Raw genomic sequence first — 19203 nt, 5'->3', positions numbered from 1 at the left:
GGCCTCTGGCAGGACCTGGGAGTCTCAGACTGCTCTGGCAGCTGCATTCAGGACTCAGTCTCGCCTTAGCTTTGCCTCGCTGCCTTGCATCACCAAAGCCAAACACTTGGAGAAATTTTAACAATGTCATTGTACCACACCCCATCGGCCCTGGAGGCAAGCTTACTTGGGCTCAAGAGTCACTCTCTCCATAATCACCCCATCACAGAGAGAGAGGGAGAAGGGGAGAGAGAGAGAGAGAGAGAGAGGCGGAGGTGGAGGTGGGGGACAGAGACAGAGAAAGGCAATCCAGCCGAGCAGAAGTAGCTCGCATCAGTATTTATAGACTGATGTCCCACATCTTGTACTAGCAGTCTAAAGTGCAGAAAGCAACAAAAGTAACAAAAAGGTCTGAATTGAATTCAGAAAACTCTCCCAGATAAAAAAAAAAAATGGTAAACTCAGGTCCAGATCAGGGTGGTAAACAGACAAAAAAAACCTCCCTCCAATCTCAATTTATATCATAGTGAGCTATGATAATTTCACTTTATCAGATACACCACTCGGTAAATAAATAATCACATACTTGGGGCACCTGCTTTTTCTGAGGACCACAGAGAATCAATGAATCCAGGCTGTGATCTGTTATCAGTTTCACCTGAATGTACCTCTAAAGGGGAAAACAAGAGAGAAGGACTGAACCATTTCAGACAAGTCAGTACTAGAAAAGGCTCTTCAAATTTTTTTTGGGGGGAAACATCACTTATATTACAGAAAATCACCTCCGCTTGTAGCAAAACACCCTGCGGACTTACATTACACCACCAATCTGATACTACTGTGGCCCCTCTTGTTGGGAATCCTGTCAAACAGCTTGTTTGGAAGAATGAAGCTTGTGCTGCCTTCCCCCAGCACATACACGAGGAAAGCTTTTTTTTTTTTCCTTCCTACGGACATATCCGTTGTCTTTGCTGAATCAATAATCAAAGCCTTTTTTCTTTCTGTATTGCTGTCAGTCCTTGCAATCTTGCAGTTCAGCCTGAATTGATGAATATTAATGGTTTATTATCAATTCTCTTTGTGGAAAAGCACATACAATGCTGTGGAGGATAAAAGTGTTGGCCAATGGGATGAGGGATCAGTCAATTTTCCACATCTGCACTACAATTCAGCAGACTGAATCCATCATTATTAATCCTCACACAACATATGCTAAATGATCGCCAGGAAGTGAAAGAGTCCAGAAAAGTTACGTCTGAGGCTGTGAGATATTCCAGCGCTAACTGCCATCAATCTGCCTCTCACTACAAAGACAACACATTCCGCTTTCTCTTTGGTGCAAACACAGCAATTTGTTCACTGTTTGTCTTTTGTTCCAAGGCAATGTTTTGCCTTTAATGGCCTGATGTAAATGAGCCGCTTCTTTGTATGTTTGAATAATTGAAATGGCTTTGATTGACGAGGCAAACTTTTGGGGAAACGTGGCTGAAACATTGTGGAAAGGTTTGGATAACCCTCATGCCAAAATGAAGAAAAGTCTTCAACATGATTACAGCCACCTTATATACCACAGAGCTCTCATTTTATTTTAAAACTCAGGCTACACTTTTCCATTATGGTTGTGCAATGGTAAATCAAGAGCTGCTTTGCCTAAAATAACCCTCTCCTTGCCTTCCACTGGTCTACATGAGGGTCTTTACTCGCTCAAGTGGTATCTCCCACTCGTCGTCAACAATGAGCGAACGTGCGTCCCTTGGATCAGTCCGTGCGAGTGATATGTTCAAGCCTATCTACCTTCACACTCCATTTGCCTATTTCTGTTCTTAATAACTGGTTATTTCTGAACCGTCCCTGGCTCATGATGAGTAATCCTAAGATCCCTTCCAACACCGTGTTCGTTTTAAGCTACAGCCGAGCAACAAGCTTTCACAGCTGTCTCCCCTGCTTCACTTTAACAGGTACTGCATGTCTGCCTCCCCGACACCAACGGGACTGACGGGGGCTGACGAACGCCGCTGCTCAGTGAATCACAATGTCAAGAAACGATGCACTGAAGAAGAACAGCAAAAGGGAAGGGTGCTGTCACGCCTTGTGGCCGTCCTTCTCACTCTTCCACACCTCCGTCTCCCCTCTCCCTCCTCCCTGCTTTCCTGCATTTATGCTAATAGTCTCTGCTGAGAGAGAACACAGGGAATGACACACCGTTCAAAATCGATGGCACAATCTCTCTCTGTCCCGCTCACAAACACTATCTCTCACTCTCAGTCCCAGCGTTGGTGTAGTTAAGGGGAGCCTGGTCACTGACAAAGATTGGGGATGCAAGTATAATTAAACCTCTGAGTGCACCAGCAATATAAAAAAAAAAAAAACGTTAGATGGAAAGGCTCCAATCTTGGCCTGGACTTCCTTGACAATCAGCCTACAACCACAGACACAAGCAGCCTCACACACAGCAGAGGAAATTGTGCAAAATACACAGAGCTGTATGACCCATTTGAATCACACCTCCCACCCATTTGATTCATTTTTTTAATTAAGCGTGAGAAACACCAAGAAAGGGGAAGAAAAGGAGACAGCGGGACTGAGAGGGAGAGAGGGAGAGAGATTTATACTCTTAAACCAATACAGTGCCATCGTGGTTTAACATAGGACTTATCTTAGCTCTGCCAGGCATACTCATGAGCACTTAACCTTCCAGTGAACGCAACCCATCATCACCGCCTCGCAAAAGCCGAACCACGTTCTTCTTCGCCCGGAGCTGCCCCCCCCCCAATCCTGTGCTCAATCCTTGCACTGTCCTTCAACAGTAAGACGCTTATACCTATGACTAACCTATCCTACAGTCAAGTTTGTTGCAAAACATTAACTCAGACCTTGAGAGAAAACATCCCTCATGAATGGGAACAGTCTGATTTTGTGCCACCAACCCTCTTGTGACAATCTGCAGAACATTTTACACTCAGGCCAGAGGCAAACAGCACAGTAAGAATACATGTGAACTTGTAAATATTCATCAAAACTCTGTTATCAACATGTTTTTAGTCTTTGACTATGTGTGCCTGGTTTCCATTTTTGCCTTTTCTTTCTTTTGTTAGGACTTAGGGTTAAATATCTAAAAAAAAAAAAAAAAAAAACAGCTTGCCAGGTGTTCTGTCAAATCTTTGATGCTCAGTATCTCACAGCTGCAATCTAACCTTCGAATTCCAAGCTCACGTATGGTCACTGTGGCCCCGGTGAGTGTTTGTTTGCTTCAGCATTCTGATGAGCAGCCATTGTCGAATCCAGCAGAGGCTGCCTAATTGACTTGCCTGAAAAATTAATGCATCACTTAACAGCATTTTTGTGTTCGTATGGTATTTAGAAAACACAGGTGCAAATCCCGCATGGTGGCAAATGTTTAATTGATGCTGCCATATGACAATGCTCGAGATAGAGGGGAAAAAGGGAAAAAAAAACAAAAAAATAAAAACAAGAGGGAGAGGAGGAAGTGCAATAAAAAACATTTACTTGGACCACAAGCGACTTATTTTTCTTTTGCAATAACAATCTAAGTGGCTTTTTTTTTTTTTGCTTTAGTACTGTCAGGTGCCAAGTCTGAGGAGTTGAAAAAATATTTCAGTGTATCACTATGGCAATATGTCATAAACAAGAAAGGCATAGCCACCAATTATCAAATATTAGGCACCAAAACACTGTTTGCAAAAGCTATTACTGAACAAGATCAAATATTATGCTTGATGGCCTGCATTCCTGCCCATGCCAGAGTGGCTGGGTGATATTCTGGGGGAGGGAGGTGAACGTGGCTGCCAGGCTGACTCTCCCCAGGTGAGTCCCAGCAATGAGCTGTGAACAAGCTGCTTTGGCCGGGCTGGCCAGGAGCCTTCCCTTCCCCTCTGAAACCTGCCTGACACTACCACACAGGCCAGGGAGCAGGTGGCCCTTAGCCGCAAGATTAGCCCACAGTCCTGTTCATTACAGGAGTCGCAATGGAAAAACTAACTAAGATAGCCCTCCCTTATCCATGGTATGCACAATTAGTAAATCATGTCTTTGCAGGAAGAAACTGATGTGGGCAAAAATGGGAGATTAAAAAAGGAAGAAAAAAAAGGAAGGCATTTGTTCTCATGCATCTGTATTTTGTGTGGGGGAGAGTAACTAACATAACAATCTGTGTGTCTGCTGTACAGTATCTTGGATTTCAAGGACACTCAAAACACCAGGAAAAAAAAAATGTTTCCACCATAATTTGATGGGAGTTTAATTATTTCCAAAAGCATTTTGTGACACCCCCTCTCGCCTCCCTCTCTCGTGTCCCCATATCTCTGCTTCCCCTTGACAACCAAAACCCTCCCACTGCCCATGGGAAGAAAAAAAAAATGGAGGGAGCATTCAAATGGCCGAATTAATGTTTCCACACGATAAGCGAGCTTAATATAATGCTGACAATCACAGCATACTCACCCTGCCAACTAGAATTGGATCGGGTCCAGAAAATTCCTCCAGCACAAACATTTGATTCCAAACCCATCCTCTCTTGGCGCGGCTCAGTAATCTTTGTCCTTCGCCAAGACCGCTCGCCGCTGCTGCGGACCCACCAGTTTGTGTACTTTTGGACTGGCCTATGATAGGAGTCATAGACACGCAGGGAACACAAGTAATCCACACCAGCAGCAAGGACATCCACAGATCCATGAGCATCTCCTCGGACCGCTTTGGCATCCTGTCGTCGTGTGTTTTGTTTGTTTGTTTGTTTTACAAGACTCTTCTCTCTCGTTGTCTCGTTTCCCCTCTTACTCTCTTCAGATCAACAGCTCCTTAGATAACAAGAAAAGGTTACTTGTGTCCTCTTTGAACGGCAGAGCTTGCATTCATGGTGTGATAAAGGTCACTTGCATGGCTTGGCATGCCTCCATAGCAGTTGGTGAGGGGCTGAGGCGCTCAGCACAGCATCCATTTGGCGTTATTCCGAGGGGGAGACCTATAAGGGAGCAATCACAGTTTGTTAGTTGTCTGTTAGTCTTGTGAGGAGTTGTCAGGAGGTGGGGAAGAAAGCGCGAGGTAGGAATAAGAAAGTAGAGTCAAATAAACATTTGAACAAATCAGACGAGACAGCCGGGATGAGAGAGAGAAGAAAAAAGCCTGTCTCTAAGGCAAGCGCAGGGATTTAAAAAAAAAAAAAAAAAAACAGGAAGGAAATACTCATTTTAGGAAAAGAAGTCAAGATGTCACTTCATCGCCACAAATGATCTATCTGTAGCAGTTATGACCCTTTATTCCAATCTTGTTTTCATATTATCCTGGTACAACTGAACAACAAATGGGAATGTCTGTAGTCTGAAGCTGTTCAGCCCACAACATCAGATTGCCTTGCTTTAATCTGTTGTTCTGGGGATTATCCTGGAAAGATTGTGAGCAATTACATGTTCCTTATGATTAATGTTTTGACAATACATTTTGGGTGAAACATCCTTGTACGCTCCAATCAAATTCTTCACAGATCTGTGCATGTATGTATCCAGTAGTGTGAGCTTTAAATGGAGAGGCTGGCTGCAGGTGAGATCTACAATGTCAACAGTACTGCAGTTCACTGATATCATAGTAATCCAGATCAGATAATTGTGAAGGTATTTAGAGGTATGTTTAACCACTGAATCTGATATGTAATATTACATTGGAACGGTTTTCTGATGGACATAAACTTTTTTAAAAACACTGCAATCAAACAAAAATAACAAAATACAACAGAGTGACACTGCTGTACTGAAAGAATGCAACCTTCTGTATAGTGTTACCTTTAATCAAAAACAGTTTTAGTGTTAAGATCCATTTTCACCAGCTCAGTAGTTTCAGTGTACAACACACTATTGTGCAATGTTCACCAGAATGCAAAACCAGAGGGGAAAAAAAGAAAGAAAAAAAAAATCCAGACACAAAGGGTTGGCTTTTGAGTTGTCCTCAGATAAAACTGATGCAGGTGGACATGCTATCACAGCACCGAATGGCTTGCTTTCAGCACGGTGTCAGTGTTAGTTCTGATAACTTTTACCACACACAGTATGTCACCGCGGTCATATGCGGTGTGGAGTAATACATGGTTTCCAGCAGTGCAATTCCAAGGACAATAAGCTGTAACGTATTCCACCCGAAGGCAACTGCAACATCATAAAGTGTGGAGAGATCCGAGTTACTGTGACATTCTCCAACTATAGGCTCCGAGCCATAGGCTAAAAGGACCAGGTTAATAAAAAAAATGGAAAAATATACAGGGGGGGCGATGCGTAAGAGGAGAACGATAAACCTGTTAAAATACAGAATTATAAGGTGAATAAAATGTAACTATAAATAACTGACATGAATTGGTGATTTTTTTCCTCCTTTTTAGTGCATTATCAAGTCACTCTAGTGCGTGACTAAGCAAGCGGTTTCAGCACCACGGGGGTAGGACAGCTCCCCTCCAGAAGGCAGCCGGTCCAGACGGCTCTGCAGAAAACCGAGCGCCGGCAGCGGAGGAGCTGTCCAAGGTACGAGATCCACACACGGGAGCGGTTCAATTTCTAGTCACCCGATAAGAAATAAAACCAACGAATTGATCCGCGATTTATAAAGTTTGAAGCTGCTACTTGTATTTTACACCTCTGCGATAGTCAGCAGCACATACCGTACCCCGATTACCCACATTCGCCCTCTCTTAGAAGTTTTTACCCTTTGAGGAGACGGTGTTTCCGATGAGTCCATCTCAGTGCATCAAGTGCGGAGCTAGAGCGCACAAGCGGTCCGAATTAGGGAAAATAAAGCACATATAAGCAGCATATGTGCGACTTCGAGCGCGACAGAGGCAAGTGAAATGTGAATAAAGAAGGCAGTCTAAGTTGCAGACCTTTCTGTAGACTTGCTCTGTCTCTCCGCGTCATCTCGCTCCTGCAAATGTGCCGGGAAAAATGCACTGTAGCCCCGCGATGGAGTGAGAGGGGGGGGGAGTCCTGTTAGACCCCCTTCCACAAAACACCAATTTCTAACAGTAATACCTGTTTGGCACATATGTATAATGGTGGCGGGGTATACTTACTGGTGAGACTTGCATCCTTCTCCGCTGCTGCATCATTTCACCGTTTATTTTGTTTTATTCTTTTTCCTCCTTCAAAATACACGAAAAAGTCCAACGCGTTTCATTCGAGGCGGTGGGAAAATGAGCAAAATGCGGAGAGGCGAGAGGCTAGAAATCCTTCCTGCAGTTTGTCAAGGCGGAGTGACAGTGTTGAAGAAGAGGGGGTCGTAGTTAAGAGCTCCGACAGGCTCGCTGGCCGACTGGAAAAGTGAGGAGGAGATGGAGGAGAGATGCACGGTGGCGAAGAGAGCCTCCCCTCCACGGCGCTCATTGGGTTGATGAGGAGCCGGGTCAACAGGCGCACAAATGAATGCATGCCGCTCTGCACAGGCACGGACGCGCAGAGGTTATCGTCTCACACACTACTACAGCTGCAGATATTACATAGGTGCGTGCAGGTAAAGAGGAAAAAAAAAAAAAAAATACATTATATATATATATATACACATATATTCTAACTCTTCTCTTTGTTGCGGACACGGCGCATGAGTTTGCCCTCACTTCTCTCGGTTATTAGTGAAATGAAATAGGCCAGGCGATCAGTGAAACGAAACCGAGGCTGCTCATTTACACTGTCATTTGATAGGGTTAAGTAATGAACAGATGGACACACACACGGTTTCCCTGCTGGCACAATAGAAAGTAAAGAACTATTCTGTCCAGTCAGCCTGACTTCGTTTCCTATCCGTTACGCTGACTGCTCTGGGTTCAGTTGATTTGTATTCCTGACACATGAATGTACACGGAGGAAATTCTGTACAAAAAAAAAATAAAATAAAATAAATAAAAAATAAAGCCCAGACTATTAGAAGACAAGGAGCAGGGGAAGTGTTACACAGGTCTTATTAAGACAGTTAGTGAAAAGGTCATGCTCATCATTGCATAGCTGAATGTGAGTGTTTGTGTGTGAGTGCAGCGGAGTGTGAGTGACAGCAGGAGGGGGGGGGGTGTTACCCATGCTGCTGTCCACGGAGAGAGCCCTCTAGTGTTTGTGCGGCTACTTGGCAGCAGGCCTTGGGGGGAGCAGCCTTTATTAGTGCATCTGGAGAGGATGGTCAGTATTCTATCTGACACACATGACTTTTCCTCTGCCATCAGAATCTCTTCACCCTAACTTACTTGAGCCCAGCAAACATTAAACACCACCTCAACACTCCCTTTGTTCTGATGGAAATGTCACATTTCCTAACGTCTCAGCCTATAGCACTGAAGTGTAAGGAGTACACGTGTTCAGTAAGAATAAGCCTTGGTCGAGAGTGAAAGAGTTTATCTGAGAGCACAACATGTTATTGTACCTTATCACCTTAACACAACAGAGCTGTTCCTCTTAGGCTTTGCCTGGTGGAGACCTTCTGACCCGAACGCCAGAGATCCCAATTAGCAAAGACATCAAGTCTACCATTATTTATTTCTGTACCATTTAATTTTCCTCCCACTCGTGCTTTGATGTTGCAGCTGCGTTTCAGCTGGGAATTCTCCAATCATCTTTTTTAAAAGCTTCTGCTGCATAATACATTAGCCTGTAAATGTTGAGCCATGTTTCCCCTCGCTCGATATGAATGAAGATTTCATTGACGGACATATCTGAGCATATCAAGTAGGGGTGGATAGAGTTAATCGTATAAAAAGAGACTGCTCAGGGGGGTGGAGTGTTCATTTAACATCACTTTACGTTAAGGTAAATAAACAGCCAAAAAGCACATGACAGTAACTGGAGCTGTTGGCATGGTGTAATTATTTTTTTAGATGCAGTCTAATCTTCCCCGCGCTCTGTCACACACACATGCACTGCCTAACACAACACAGTAAAAGTGTCAAACTTCAAAGCACAGGCCCTTACTCATGCTTAATACAAGAATATATGCTGTTATAAAAATGTTATTGATGGCACTTTCTTTAAAAGGTAATATAAAAGCTCCATTGACACCAGGTGAATCTGAAGCTATCATTCAAAATCTCCTCTGTGAACTGAGTTTTGTGCAAATGAGAAGGTTCCAGCTTTAAATTAGTGATTAATTCCACTGACATGGCCCCTGCCAGTGATCAAAATATCAGATGGCTTTGAAAAAGGCAAAGTAAGTGAAGGGGAAATGGTCTTTAGAACCCAAGCATTCCTCAATCGATCATTAGTTACTGCTTTGTCAGTGGTATTAATCACAGAGCTGTTGCAGTGTGCGCCACAGTCTTCCACATTTGAAACTCCGCACAACAAGCCGCCACCACCTGGACTGTTAACATATGGAGATTTCATTGCTGGATTTAGATTTTCTTGTATGTTATTTCTTTGCTGACCAATCTTTTAGAGCAACGGCTCGCCCCCACACGTTTGGATATTCACACCAGGATATTCTCAGTGGCAAATACATGAGCCTCTTACAGCAGGTGTAAACATCCTCAAAGACACATTTTAGCAAATGAAGCCCCACCAGCACCACCACGTCCCTTGCACCCTAATTTAGCCAAGTTTCCGACTCAACACGCATCACTCATCTTGATGAGCAGTCTACCTTGAAACAGCTTCCAGCCCGAGGTTGTGATAACCAGTAACCGTAAACTATGTTTTTCACTTGATGTTCCTTCTTTAGCTTGCTTTACTTGTCCTTCATTGCTGTCATTGCTGGTGAGCTCCCCCCCGCTGCGTGACCGCTAGCCTCATCCTGACAGCTACAATTGGCTCATGACTGGCCGTGCTCATCCATGCTGGTACAATATATGCTGCAAGATATTTAAGTGTGTGAAGATGAGAAATATGACAGCATGTTTAGGTTTTCTGACACCTGACCTCCTGAGGTTGCGTAAATAAAATATTTTCAGAAAGATCACTGATGATTCCCAGCTGAGAGACATTTTAAGTCACTTATTATAATTTGCTTTCTCATTACCCCTGTGTCATCTTACAGCATCTTATTACGCCTATTACCCCAGTGCAGGCTTTGTTAAACTGACTTCCTGTCAATTTTAGATTTTGTTAATTATTAATAATAATTAATCTATTAATCGGTGCAGCTCCAGGATAAAGTTTTACTTGATCATTCTCTCAGATGCAAAGATGGAAGTAGCATGACATTGTTCTGGTGCCACAAAACCTCCTGTGAGTGTCCACATCAGAGACGCCTACCAAAAGCAGGCAAGCAAGTCCTCCAACCTAAATGACCATATAGGTCACTTGTTCTTACGCTCAGATAGAACCCATAGTATGCATAGCATAGCATATACCATAGCATACCACCGCAGGTGTATGGGAGCTTTGTCATCATAGTAACAATAATGAACAGTTTGTTAACATTGTCAAGGGGTTTTAGTTTGGTTTGGTTTAGGAAAAGTTTAAGCTTGCAGCTTGGGTTAAAATTGAATGGTCATGGATTTAGAAGACAACAATAACTACTGATTTCCAGTCCTAATAAGTCGCTGCACAGATGACCTATGGGCTTATTTTTCAAGAGGATGACAGTTTAACCAAAAGTCAACACTGGACTCGACCAAGCATTTGTAATTGCTTTAACTTGATCAGCCTTGAGCCATGGAGATGGCAGATCAGAAAAGGAGTCTTTTTTTTCAACAATCATGGCTCATTTTGGAAGGCAGAAGACAAATTTTGTCATACACAACGAAGGTGTTGTCAGTTCAATTACTGAATCATGAATAGGCTGAAACAGTGGGCCATATCTAACCCATCTGTAACCAGCTCTCCAAGGATTTCCCAGGTGCTCAAGAAATTGAAACTACTGTAGTTTCCCTCCAGTCACAAACATGTTTCACTAAAGTTTGGGCTACTGCCACAATCATTAGGACAGAAGAGATGTGACGGTGTGGAGGTGTGGATGGTGTTCTGTGTCTACAATGACCAAATTGTCTTCCTCCCTTTCACCTTGTCCCACTGTCTTAGTCAATAAAACATTAAAATAGCATATCAGTAAAAGTGCTCTATTCAATAGGCCTGTAGCTGGTGGACATGAAAGGCTTGGAAATACTCATTGTTCTTCATTGTCAAGTGCTGTCCTCTCCATTTGACAGTGTAATATTAACAGCACAATTGAGTACCCAGGCTGGTTCCTTCCATTCGTCTCCTTCAAAACTGCCGTGGCTGATTTCAGGCAGGTTTTTAAAATCCTTTTTTGAGCAGCTGTGAATTGTTTAAAATGTCAAAATATGCAAATCACTTCCGACCTCTTTTGAATCATAAAACGCAGCATAAAATCAAACTTAAATTCCTGTTGAGTATGAGAAAAATATGAAAAAAAAGAAATCCCTCCTGCTTAAACACTTCCTGTTCAGATGATATGCAAAGTGCACAACCAATCCCCTGCACTTGAAGTCACTGAGAAATTTTGGGTGACGTCTGTGTTTGAGCAGGCCAAGATATAAGTACAGCATGTGGCACATTAGCATTCCTAAAAGTCACACTTTAATTGGTTGCAGATTAAAGTTAATTGATTTAGCTGATAGTTTTAAAGCTCCTGAAGATAATTAAGTGCAGTGTTGAGAATTCTGATATGTTGACATTTTGAGAATGAACAACCTGTAACATGTGGGTACAACATAACGTTAACTAACATCTTAATCATGCAAATTGAAAAACACGGCAGATTTAATTATCACCGGTCGAATCATTGGTCCTCATTAATTACATTTGGCTTATTTATTCACATTCACATATCTATTCCACTTACTTCCCAATTATGCAGGACAGTCCTCAGACCCCTGCTGATATAACAAACAGTAATTCCATTCCTGCTTCATTAGGGGATGCATGTAATAAGACACTGAGGGAATGGAGGGACAAATGAGTATCCAAGGTTGAAGAGCTGCAGCAACAAGCACCCAGAGCATCAGAAATGATTATTAGACTTTCTTAATATATATACATAGAGTCTCCTTTAAGGTTAATGAAATGTGTAACGAGAAGGTTCAACTTACATCTCTAGTGACACAAACAAATTAAATTACATCCAGCCCACCCATAAATATTAAAAGAAAAAGTTTATCTGCTTTGTTAAAAATGCAAATTGACTAAACCAGTAATGAACAGTTGTTTTTAGTGCATATACTGAGAAAAACATGTGAATTTAAGATAACAAGGTGGATCAGCAGATGTCGAATTAGGATATCTGAAGCATTAATTAACTGAACTAACTGATGAATGATATACTGTTTCTGTAGCAGAGACCAGAGAACAGCTGCTGAAAACTTAAAATTTTCTATATTTTTCTATATTTGAATTATACTTTGAACGTGGTTTATTTCGATCATACAAACACCAATACTTCACCCAAGATGTCTTTATAACAAATAACCATGTTTATTATTTAACATAAATAACCATGTTTACTTGATCACTTTGCAGTGAACATTAAATTATTTTCTTGATATGCTGACATATTGGAGAAGTGTCACTGTAAATCACATGGGACACCAAATTAAAATGACATTAGTCAATGAAAACAGCATAGATGAAAATTAGCATTATTCAAGATGGACACTCATGACAGTGCCACGCTTCTTAAGTGCTGCTGTTGGTGGAGAACTGCATTAAACTTTAGTATTTTGTTCATGCTGGAGAAGCAGTGTAAATCCTGCACAAACTCCTTACCATTACATATCAACACAGACAAAACTCTATATCTGAACTATACACAGGCACAGACCAAGAGAGACGGGATATGGCACCTCTCATTGCGGTGGTCCTGGATGTCTTGGTGTTAGAGTCGAACTCTGCCTCTGTTTTCCAGGTATAATGTTTGCCATTTTCACAATCTTAATTTAGCATGTGAACATGCTGGTATATGCCAATCATACTAAACACAAAGATGAGATTGATGGAAATGCCACTAGCTTAGATTATTGAAGTAAAGGAAGAGTCAGGGCATAACCAAAGTCAATAGCATCTGTCCTTTGGGGACATGATTGTACAAAATTTCTTGGCAAAAAAGTAGACCGGTCTTAACAGGTTGACCAACATTTGCATCCTTAGAGCCTCTCACATAGCAAGAAAGTGACCCTCTGTTCAGAAGTCTAATGGATTGGATGTGTTATACCAGATGCAACAGCCTATGTTTGAAAGGTACTGTGCACTTGTTAGAGCCAATTAGGTCAGATGGGAGCAGCTTAAGGAGGTGATGGCACATGACATATTTTTTTGTCATGAAACCAGGGTCAAAATGCAAAGAGGACTGTCACGGTGCCAAAAAAGTTAGATACAGCAATGGACAAGATTTGGCTCACTGCTAAAATTCTACTTTGATAGTGTTTCTAATCGACTATTTAACTTCATATGCTCATTCAACTCAGAATTACAAGCCACAAGTGACCTATTCATGATTTCAAGTTCTGAAGTACATATCCAGACAGCAGCTGACAGTTGTGATGCTTTATGAGCGTGGGTACACAATAGCAAAACCACATGTGGCAAAAAGGAAGACATTTGACATTAATCTGGTATAATGTGAGAGGGAGGTTATAGATGAAGACAAGTGCTCACAGAAGGGTTCTATGATTAGATGAAGACAGACATCAATAGACATTGATGGTTGTAATGAATAGACAGAGTGCTGCAGTAATGACACTTTACCTTTAATAGTGCTCATTAAGAGGACTAGCCACTTGGTTAACGAGGATGAAAGATGAGCACTGCCATTTGTCGTCAGGCAAGAGACAGAGGAAGGGTCTTATGAATTTCCTTGCTGATAAGAGGAAAAAAAATGCAGGAATGGCTGGCGAAATTTTTGAGTGGTGTGGCAGATAGGGTGCACACTCAAAGAAGGGGGGAAAATTGGAAGAGGAAAAAAAAGTTCAAATTAAAACCCTGCTTCTAGACCAACAATAAACTGTACTGATAATTACATTTTACTTATATACAGCTTTATTTAGTTTGAATTTCATTGTTGCCAATAAATAACCATTTATAACTCCATTAAGCTGTAAACAAAAAGCACAAGTGTTTCAGCACAGATCATACTAACATTTTGAATTCATTTTTTGTTTCACTTATAGTCATATATATGACAACTTAACTGTTGCTTTAGATACAGCTATAGACAAAGTAAAGCATCCTGAAGAAAAAGATATTCGAACTCAGCAGCAAAACAAACGCACCCCTCCCTTCAGTGTTCCCCCAGAAGCCCCGCCCCCCAAATTCGCAAACACCCATCGCCATGGAAACCGACACCGTCAACTGGCCAAGAAGGAAAGTGGCAAAACCGAGTGCGTCCACTTATTCACAGCCGGAGTAAAACAAACGCAATATAAAACATGCATACAAACACTGCATCCGCAACACAACAGAGTAAACATTAGCAAGAGTCTGTAGTTTAGATTGTTTTTACAGACCACAGTACAGAGCGAACAACGACTGAGAACTTGTTCTGTCTTTGTGTTACATTAGCCGCAGCGAAGCTAACATGCAGAGTGCACGAGTTTCTCAGAGCTATCACTGTAGCTGCAGACACCGATACTCACAACTCTCTTCCCAGTATAACGAATATTACACCAAGAACAAAGAACAAAACAATATTGCTCTACTGCCTCTGTTAAACACAGAAAAACTTATGCTACTGACCTGTAAAGCAGAAACAGAGCACCTCCCGCGTTTGTTTTGAGGTCTTTCAGCTCCCGAAGGTCTCTCCACCAGCGCTAATATTGACGCGGTGCTTCCCCCTGGTCTGAGCCTTTCTTTTTGAATTACGTTTCTCCGTTTGTTTACTCTTAGGTTGTTCATCTGCCATTGCCCAACTCCACTGTGATGCGTCAACGAGCACCGGAATTTTCACCTTTCTCACTCACGCTGCCTTATTTATACCCTCGTGCCTACCCACTTAATTTAGACCATAGTTGTAAAGCCAGGGCTGTGTAGAGTCACCACATATTTTTTTCAGCAAACACACCGAAGGGGCAGGTGTGCTGGCCCTCATCCAGGATTGGCCAAGACCCCTCCACGCCCGGTCTGCCTCTGTAGATTATTGGACCGCCGCGCCCTAGTGCCGTGGTCCAATCCCGCGGCCACAGCGATCCCGTCACCTGCATGCGGTGCAGCAACTGCTGTGTCAGAGAGGCTGTGATATGGCGTGAGCAGGCCGCCACTGTGTCTCCTGCTCTGTCGTCCTTAGTTAGGCTTCTTTGTATTTACACCATGTAACACCATGTTACAATGTCTCTGCTGCCCCCAAGTGTCCAAAAAATCACCAACTGCAGGTTTAATCAAATAATGAACCATTTATTTTGGCAACTGTTTATTTCTGTTTCTGGATCGCTTATTGTGAAGCTATGCATTTTTCAATCACTAATAAGTATCTCCACCTTCCTATTTTAAAAGGACTTTAAGAATTTGAGCTGTGCATTGATGCAGGCAGTTGAACAATGGAATAGTGTCACTGTGCATTTATACACACTGTCTGGGCACAGATGTTTTGATTTATGTATCTATACATCTCTTGTGGATACTTGGCAGTGCACTCTGCATTTGAAGATGGGTTTGAAATGGCTTGCAGCTCGGCAACTGTGGGACTACCTAATTCTTTTTTTCTTGCACCAAGACAAGGTCTCAGAGGGTTTCCAGTTTCTAATTAATAATTGGTATATGTGGCTGACGCTCTTTGAGATTATTTGAAGTCATTAGAAAACACCCCCTTCCACTAAATCTTAGGAGAGAAAGAAAGCAGCAGCAATCCTGCAGGGATTGCACAGCCACACCAAAAGTGTTTTGTTCAGGAAATTTAATTGCGGCATCTACAAACTTGTTCCTATGAGTAATACAAAATAATGACTCTGTTCTAACATGAAATTAAAAGTAAAATGTTTTTTTCTCCAGGCTGGAATAATCTTAATGGAAAAATATTAACGCTAACGCCCTAAGTCCTGATGTCCTTACTTCATTGTTTGATGATAAATTGCCACTTGTCCCAACGCTCAATCAAATTCCCTTTGTGTTTTATTTGGTTTTTCATATCTTGTAGCTTTCACAGTCCAAAAAGGTTTCTCCCTTGGTGCTGCATACACAAAGTTTCCTTTGTTCTCTATAAAATTAACCAAAACAGACAGCCAAGTGTGAAGTACTGTTTGATGACAAACACTGGGAAATACTGTGAAATACTGTATCATGACAAATTAGCAGACGATGCAATTTGCAACTGCTTTTAGATCATGCCTCACAAATAAGCTTAAAAATAAGATGTAAAAGAAGAACAAAGGGACATGGATATCAAAGACGACGTGTTGAGAGTAGCAAAAAGAAAGAAAGGTACTTCGGGATGAGAGCGTATGGAAGGGGCTTGAGGAGAATGGAAAGTACCAGGACAAACACATCTAGGCTATTGATTTATTGGAGGGTATAGTCTTAGAGACGGGTGCAAGATTGATCAAATGGAAGGTTATCCTTACTCACAGAGGCAAGCTGTTTGCCAATATCCATCACTGGAAACTCAAAATGGCTCAAAGGATCCATGACATTCCCCAACACTGCAGAGCCAGTAGCTGGCCAGGTTAGGCGATTCTCTGTGTGATGAGAGCTGTTTTAGACTGAAAGGCTGTACAGTATCCCTCATGCAGGTAAAACCAAGGCCAGTGTCAGTGTCTTTTTAGCATCAGAGTATAAGTATTAGGAGATTTATCATCTTCTTGTCTGGAAATACATACTTGAAGGCCATACCCATCTACCTACATTTCCTCTTTTCTCTCTATCTACTAGGGCTGAGTAAAATAACCTTATATGTCAACTGGTATCAATGAATATTCTAATATAAATTAAAGGGGGTTTTCACTGCTGGAAAGGGAGACATTTCTTAAAATTAGGTGACCTTTGTAGTAGATGTGCGATTATTTCCAAAATTGGGACCTTATAGCCAGAGAAAACTGAGAGAAAAGCTGTATATTTTCCTGTCACTTTAAAGCAGAAAATCAAACAACAACCAGGATGCAGTGCATGCCTTGCCTGCCAGGCGACTCCCAGGCCACTGCTTTTATGAGTATTTTCCGTGGGGCTTCCGCTGGTGGTGGTGTGTTCACAGAAGACAGGCAAGGAATGTGTTTTAACAGAGAGGTTGGCACTGCAACATTATAGCATTATGTCTCTTTATGGGCGCTTTTGTTAATTTACAACGAGCTTTTATCTCTCATGGTGGATTCAAGTTGTATCGCACCAGTGTATATGGACAACAAAAACAAAAATCGGCGCATTGGAGTGAGTTATGCAGATCATTCCAAATCCAAGAACTGCACTGTGTCTGCAAGCCAGACTGCTGTGCGAGCACCGTGGAGAACAGTTAAAACTTTCAAGTCAAGTTTACCAAAGTTAAAGATGTAGAGGACAGTCTGTATCACTAGGCTGCACACAGAGAAAAGTTTTCTTCTAAAACCATATGATTATAATCTAAAGCATTTGAGAGTATGCTATTGCAGTTACAGGATGTTGATCTGTTCATTTTATCTTGCTGGCTTTGTTTATTTTTTGTTTTTTTCTTGTTTGTTTTAGAGAGGCAGAAATACATTTCCAGCTGTCCATATGAGGCCTGAGACTCAGTGTTTATTCATCCTCCGTGGAATCATCGACTTCATCCCAAAAGTAAAAATAAATTTAAAAAAAAAGCTGAGCACAGTGAAGTTTGTTGCGTTGTTGTGTGTTGACTTTAATTTATTTCCATTGCTACACAGTTGCTTCAGAGTGAGCAACCCCAGCTTCAGGGCCTCTCTCTCGGCTGCAGCTGTCACAGAGCTGTAGTGGCTGCTTCCTCCTCCCCTGTTGGGTCAAATTCCACAACTTCTGCCTTGTAACAGCAGTACAAAATATCTGTTTTCAGCATTAAAGAGGGAAGCTAAATTTCTTCCAAATACAATGGCATTTGTTTATCTTTTTGCATCATTATTATTTTAGGATCTGTTTTTTTCTATCCATAAAGGCTCAAAATTTAATGTTGTGCATCTTTATCCTCAGTGGAGTCAGTGCCTTCATCCCAAAACTAAGTAAATAAATAAGCAAGAAACTGAGCACAGTGAAGTGAGTTGCTGTGAGGCGATTTCAATTCTGTCTCATGAGAGTGCATCTGCTGCACAGACATCACACCAGTCACCACTGAGCACTAGCGGGTTCAGTGGAGTGAACCATCCAGCTGCAGGGCCTCTCTTCCAGCTCCAGTTGTAGCGAAGCTCCAGGAGCCTCCTTCTCTTCCATACACTTTTGCATCTGATTCACAGCATCAGCCCCCCCTAGAGTAGCACCAACAATTTATCACAAAATTACTTCTCTATTTAAAAACAGTGGTGTTTAAGTGTGAGCTTTTCCCAAACAATATATTGGAGGGATTGATTTGGTTTCTGAGTTTGAATGTGCCCTATGACCAGAAGAATGAGGGAGCATGGCTTTTAATATAAGCAGGTTGCAAAACTCAGATGACATATCATTTTGATTTTTTTTTAAGTCTTTCAGAGCTTGAAGCAAGATACAGAAGCCGAGCGTAGCGTCGTTGCTACACATGCACATGTTTTACAAAACATGAAATAACTTTTGAACCGGTTATGATAGAGACGAGATTTGAATTGTGCCTGAACCGTAGGATTCTCCGCTTTCCGATGCACCCTGAATGACGCCTCGTTACGACAACCAAGGTCGGTTTACGGTGCGTGCAATTATGTTAACAGGAAGGTGCGGGCTCACCGGAGTGGGAATGTTCGGGCAGTTAGTCGCTTGTTTGACAGGTATGCGCACTTGTTACGGGAGTAATAGAAAAATAGAGAATTTTTAAAAAAATAAATAAATAACGTGAAACAGGTTTTGGACATTTCATTTGACGACATCTGACGGGTCAAACCCTGACAGATGCTACACGGATGAGGAGTACGAGGATGACGTTGATACGTTTGAAGACGATAAGTGAGTAACATATCTATAGACTATGTTGTATCGGTTGGTCTCATTATGCACTGAAAAACCACACTGTTCATCATTCATTTGTGTAACTGTGATATCTGGATAAAATCAGAGTGAGTGAATCATGAGTGAACTAGCATGATTAGAGAGCCAGCAAATACAGAGTAGTGGTGTGTGCCTGTCTCTATCCCCCTTCCAGCCACCGATAGTGTCAAATGATAGAGCAACATTTGTATTAAATCATTTTTGTATCGTTTGTTGTGAT

General features: G+C 41.9%; 1 protein-coding gene across 1 annotated transcript in view; it reads right to left on the bottom strand.

Annotated features, from left to right (window-relative positions):
- Positions 1–7336, bottom strand: part of cdh8 (cadherin 8) — a 90432-nt gene extending 83096 nt beyond the window's left edge. Inside the window, 2 exon segments of the mRNA XM_018697482.1 lie at positions 4441–4957; positions 7046–7336. Of these exon segments, the coding sequence (XP_018552998.1) occupies positions 4441–4698 (258 nt within the window). The 5' untranslated portion in view covers positions 4699–4957; positions 7046–7336.
- Positions 7337–19203: the final 11867 nt, after the last annotated feature.

Source organism: Lates calcarifer, linkage group LG2 (genome assembly GCF_001640805.2).
Source record: "Lates calcarifer isolate ASB-BC8 linkage group LG2, TLL_Latcal_v3, whole genome shotgun sequence".
NCBI lineage: Eukaryota > Metazoa > Chordata > Actinopteri > Centropomidae > Lates > Lates calcarifer.
This window is presented reverse-complemented; position numbering and strand designations above follow the sequence as displayed.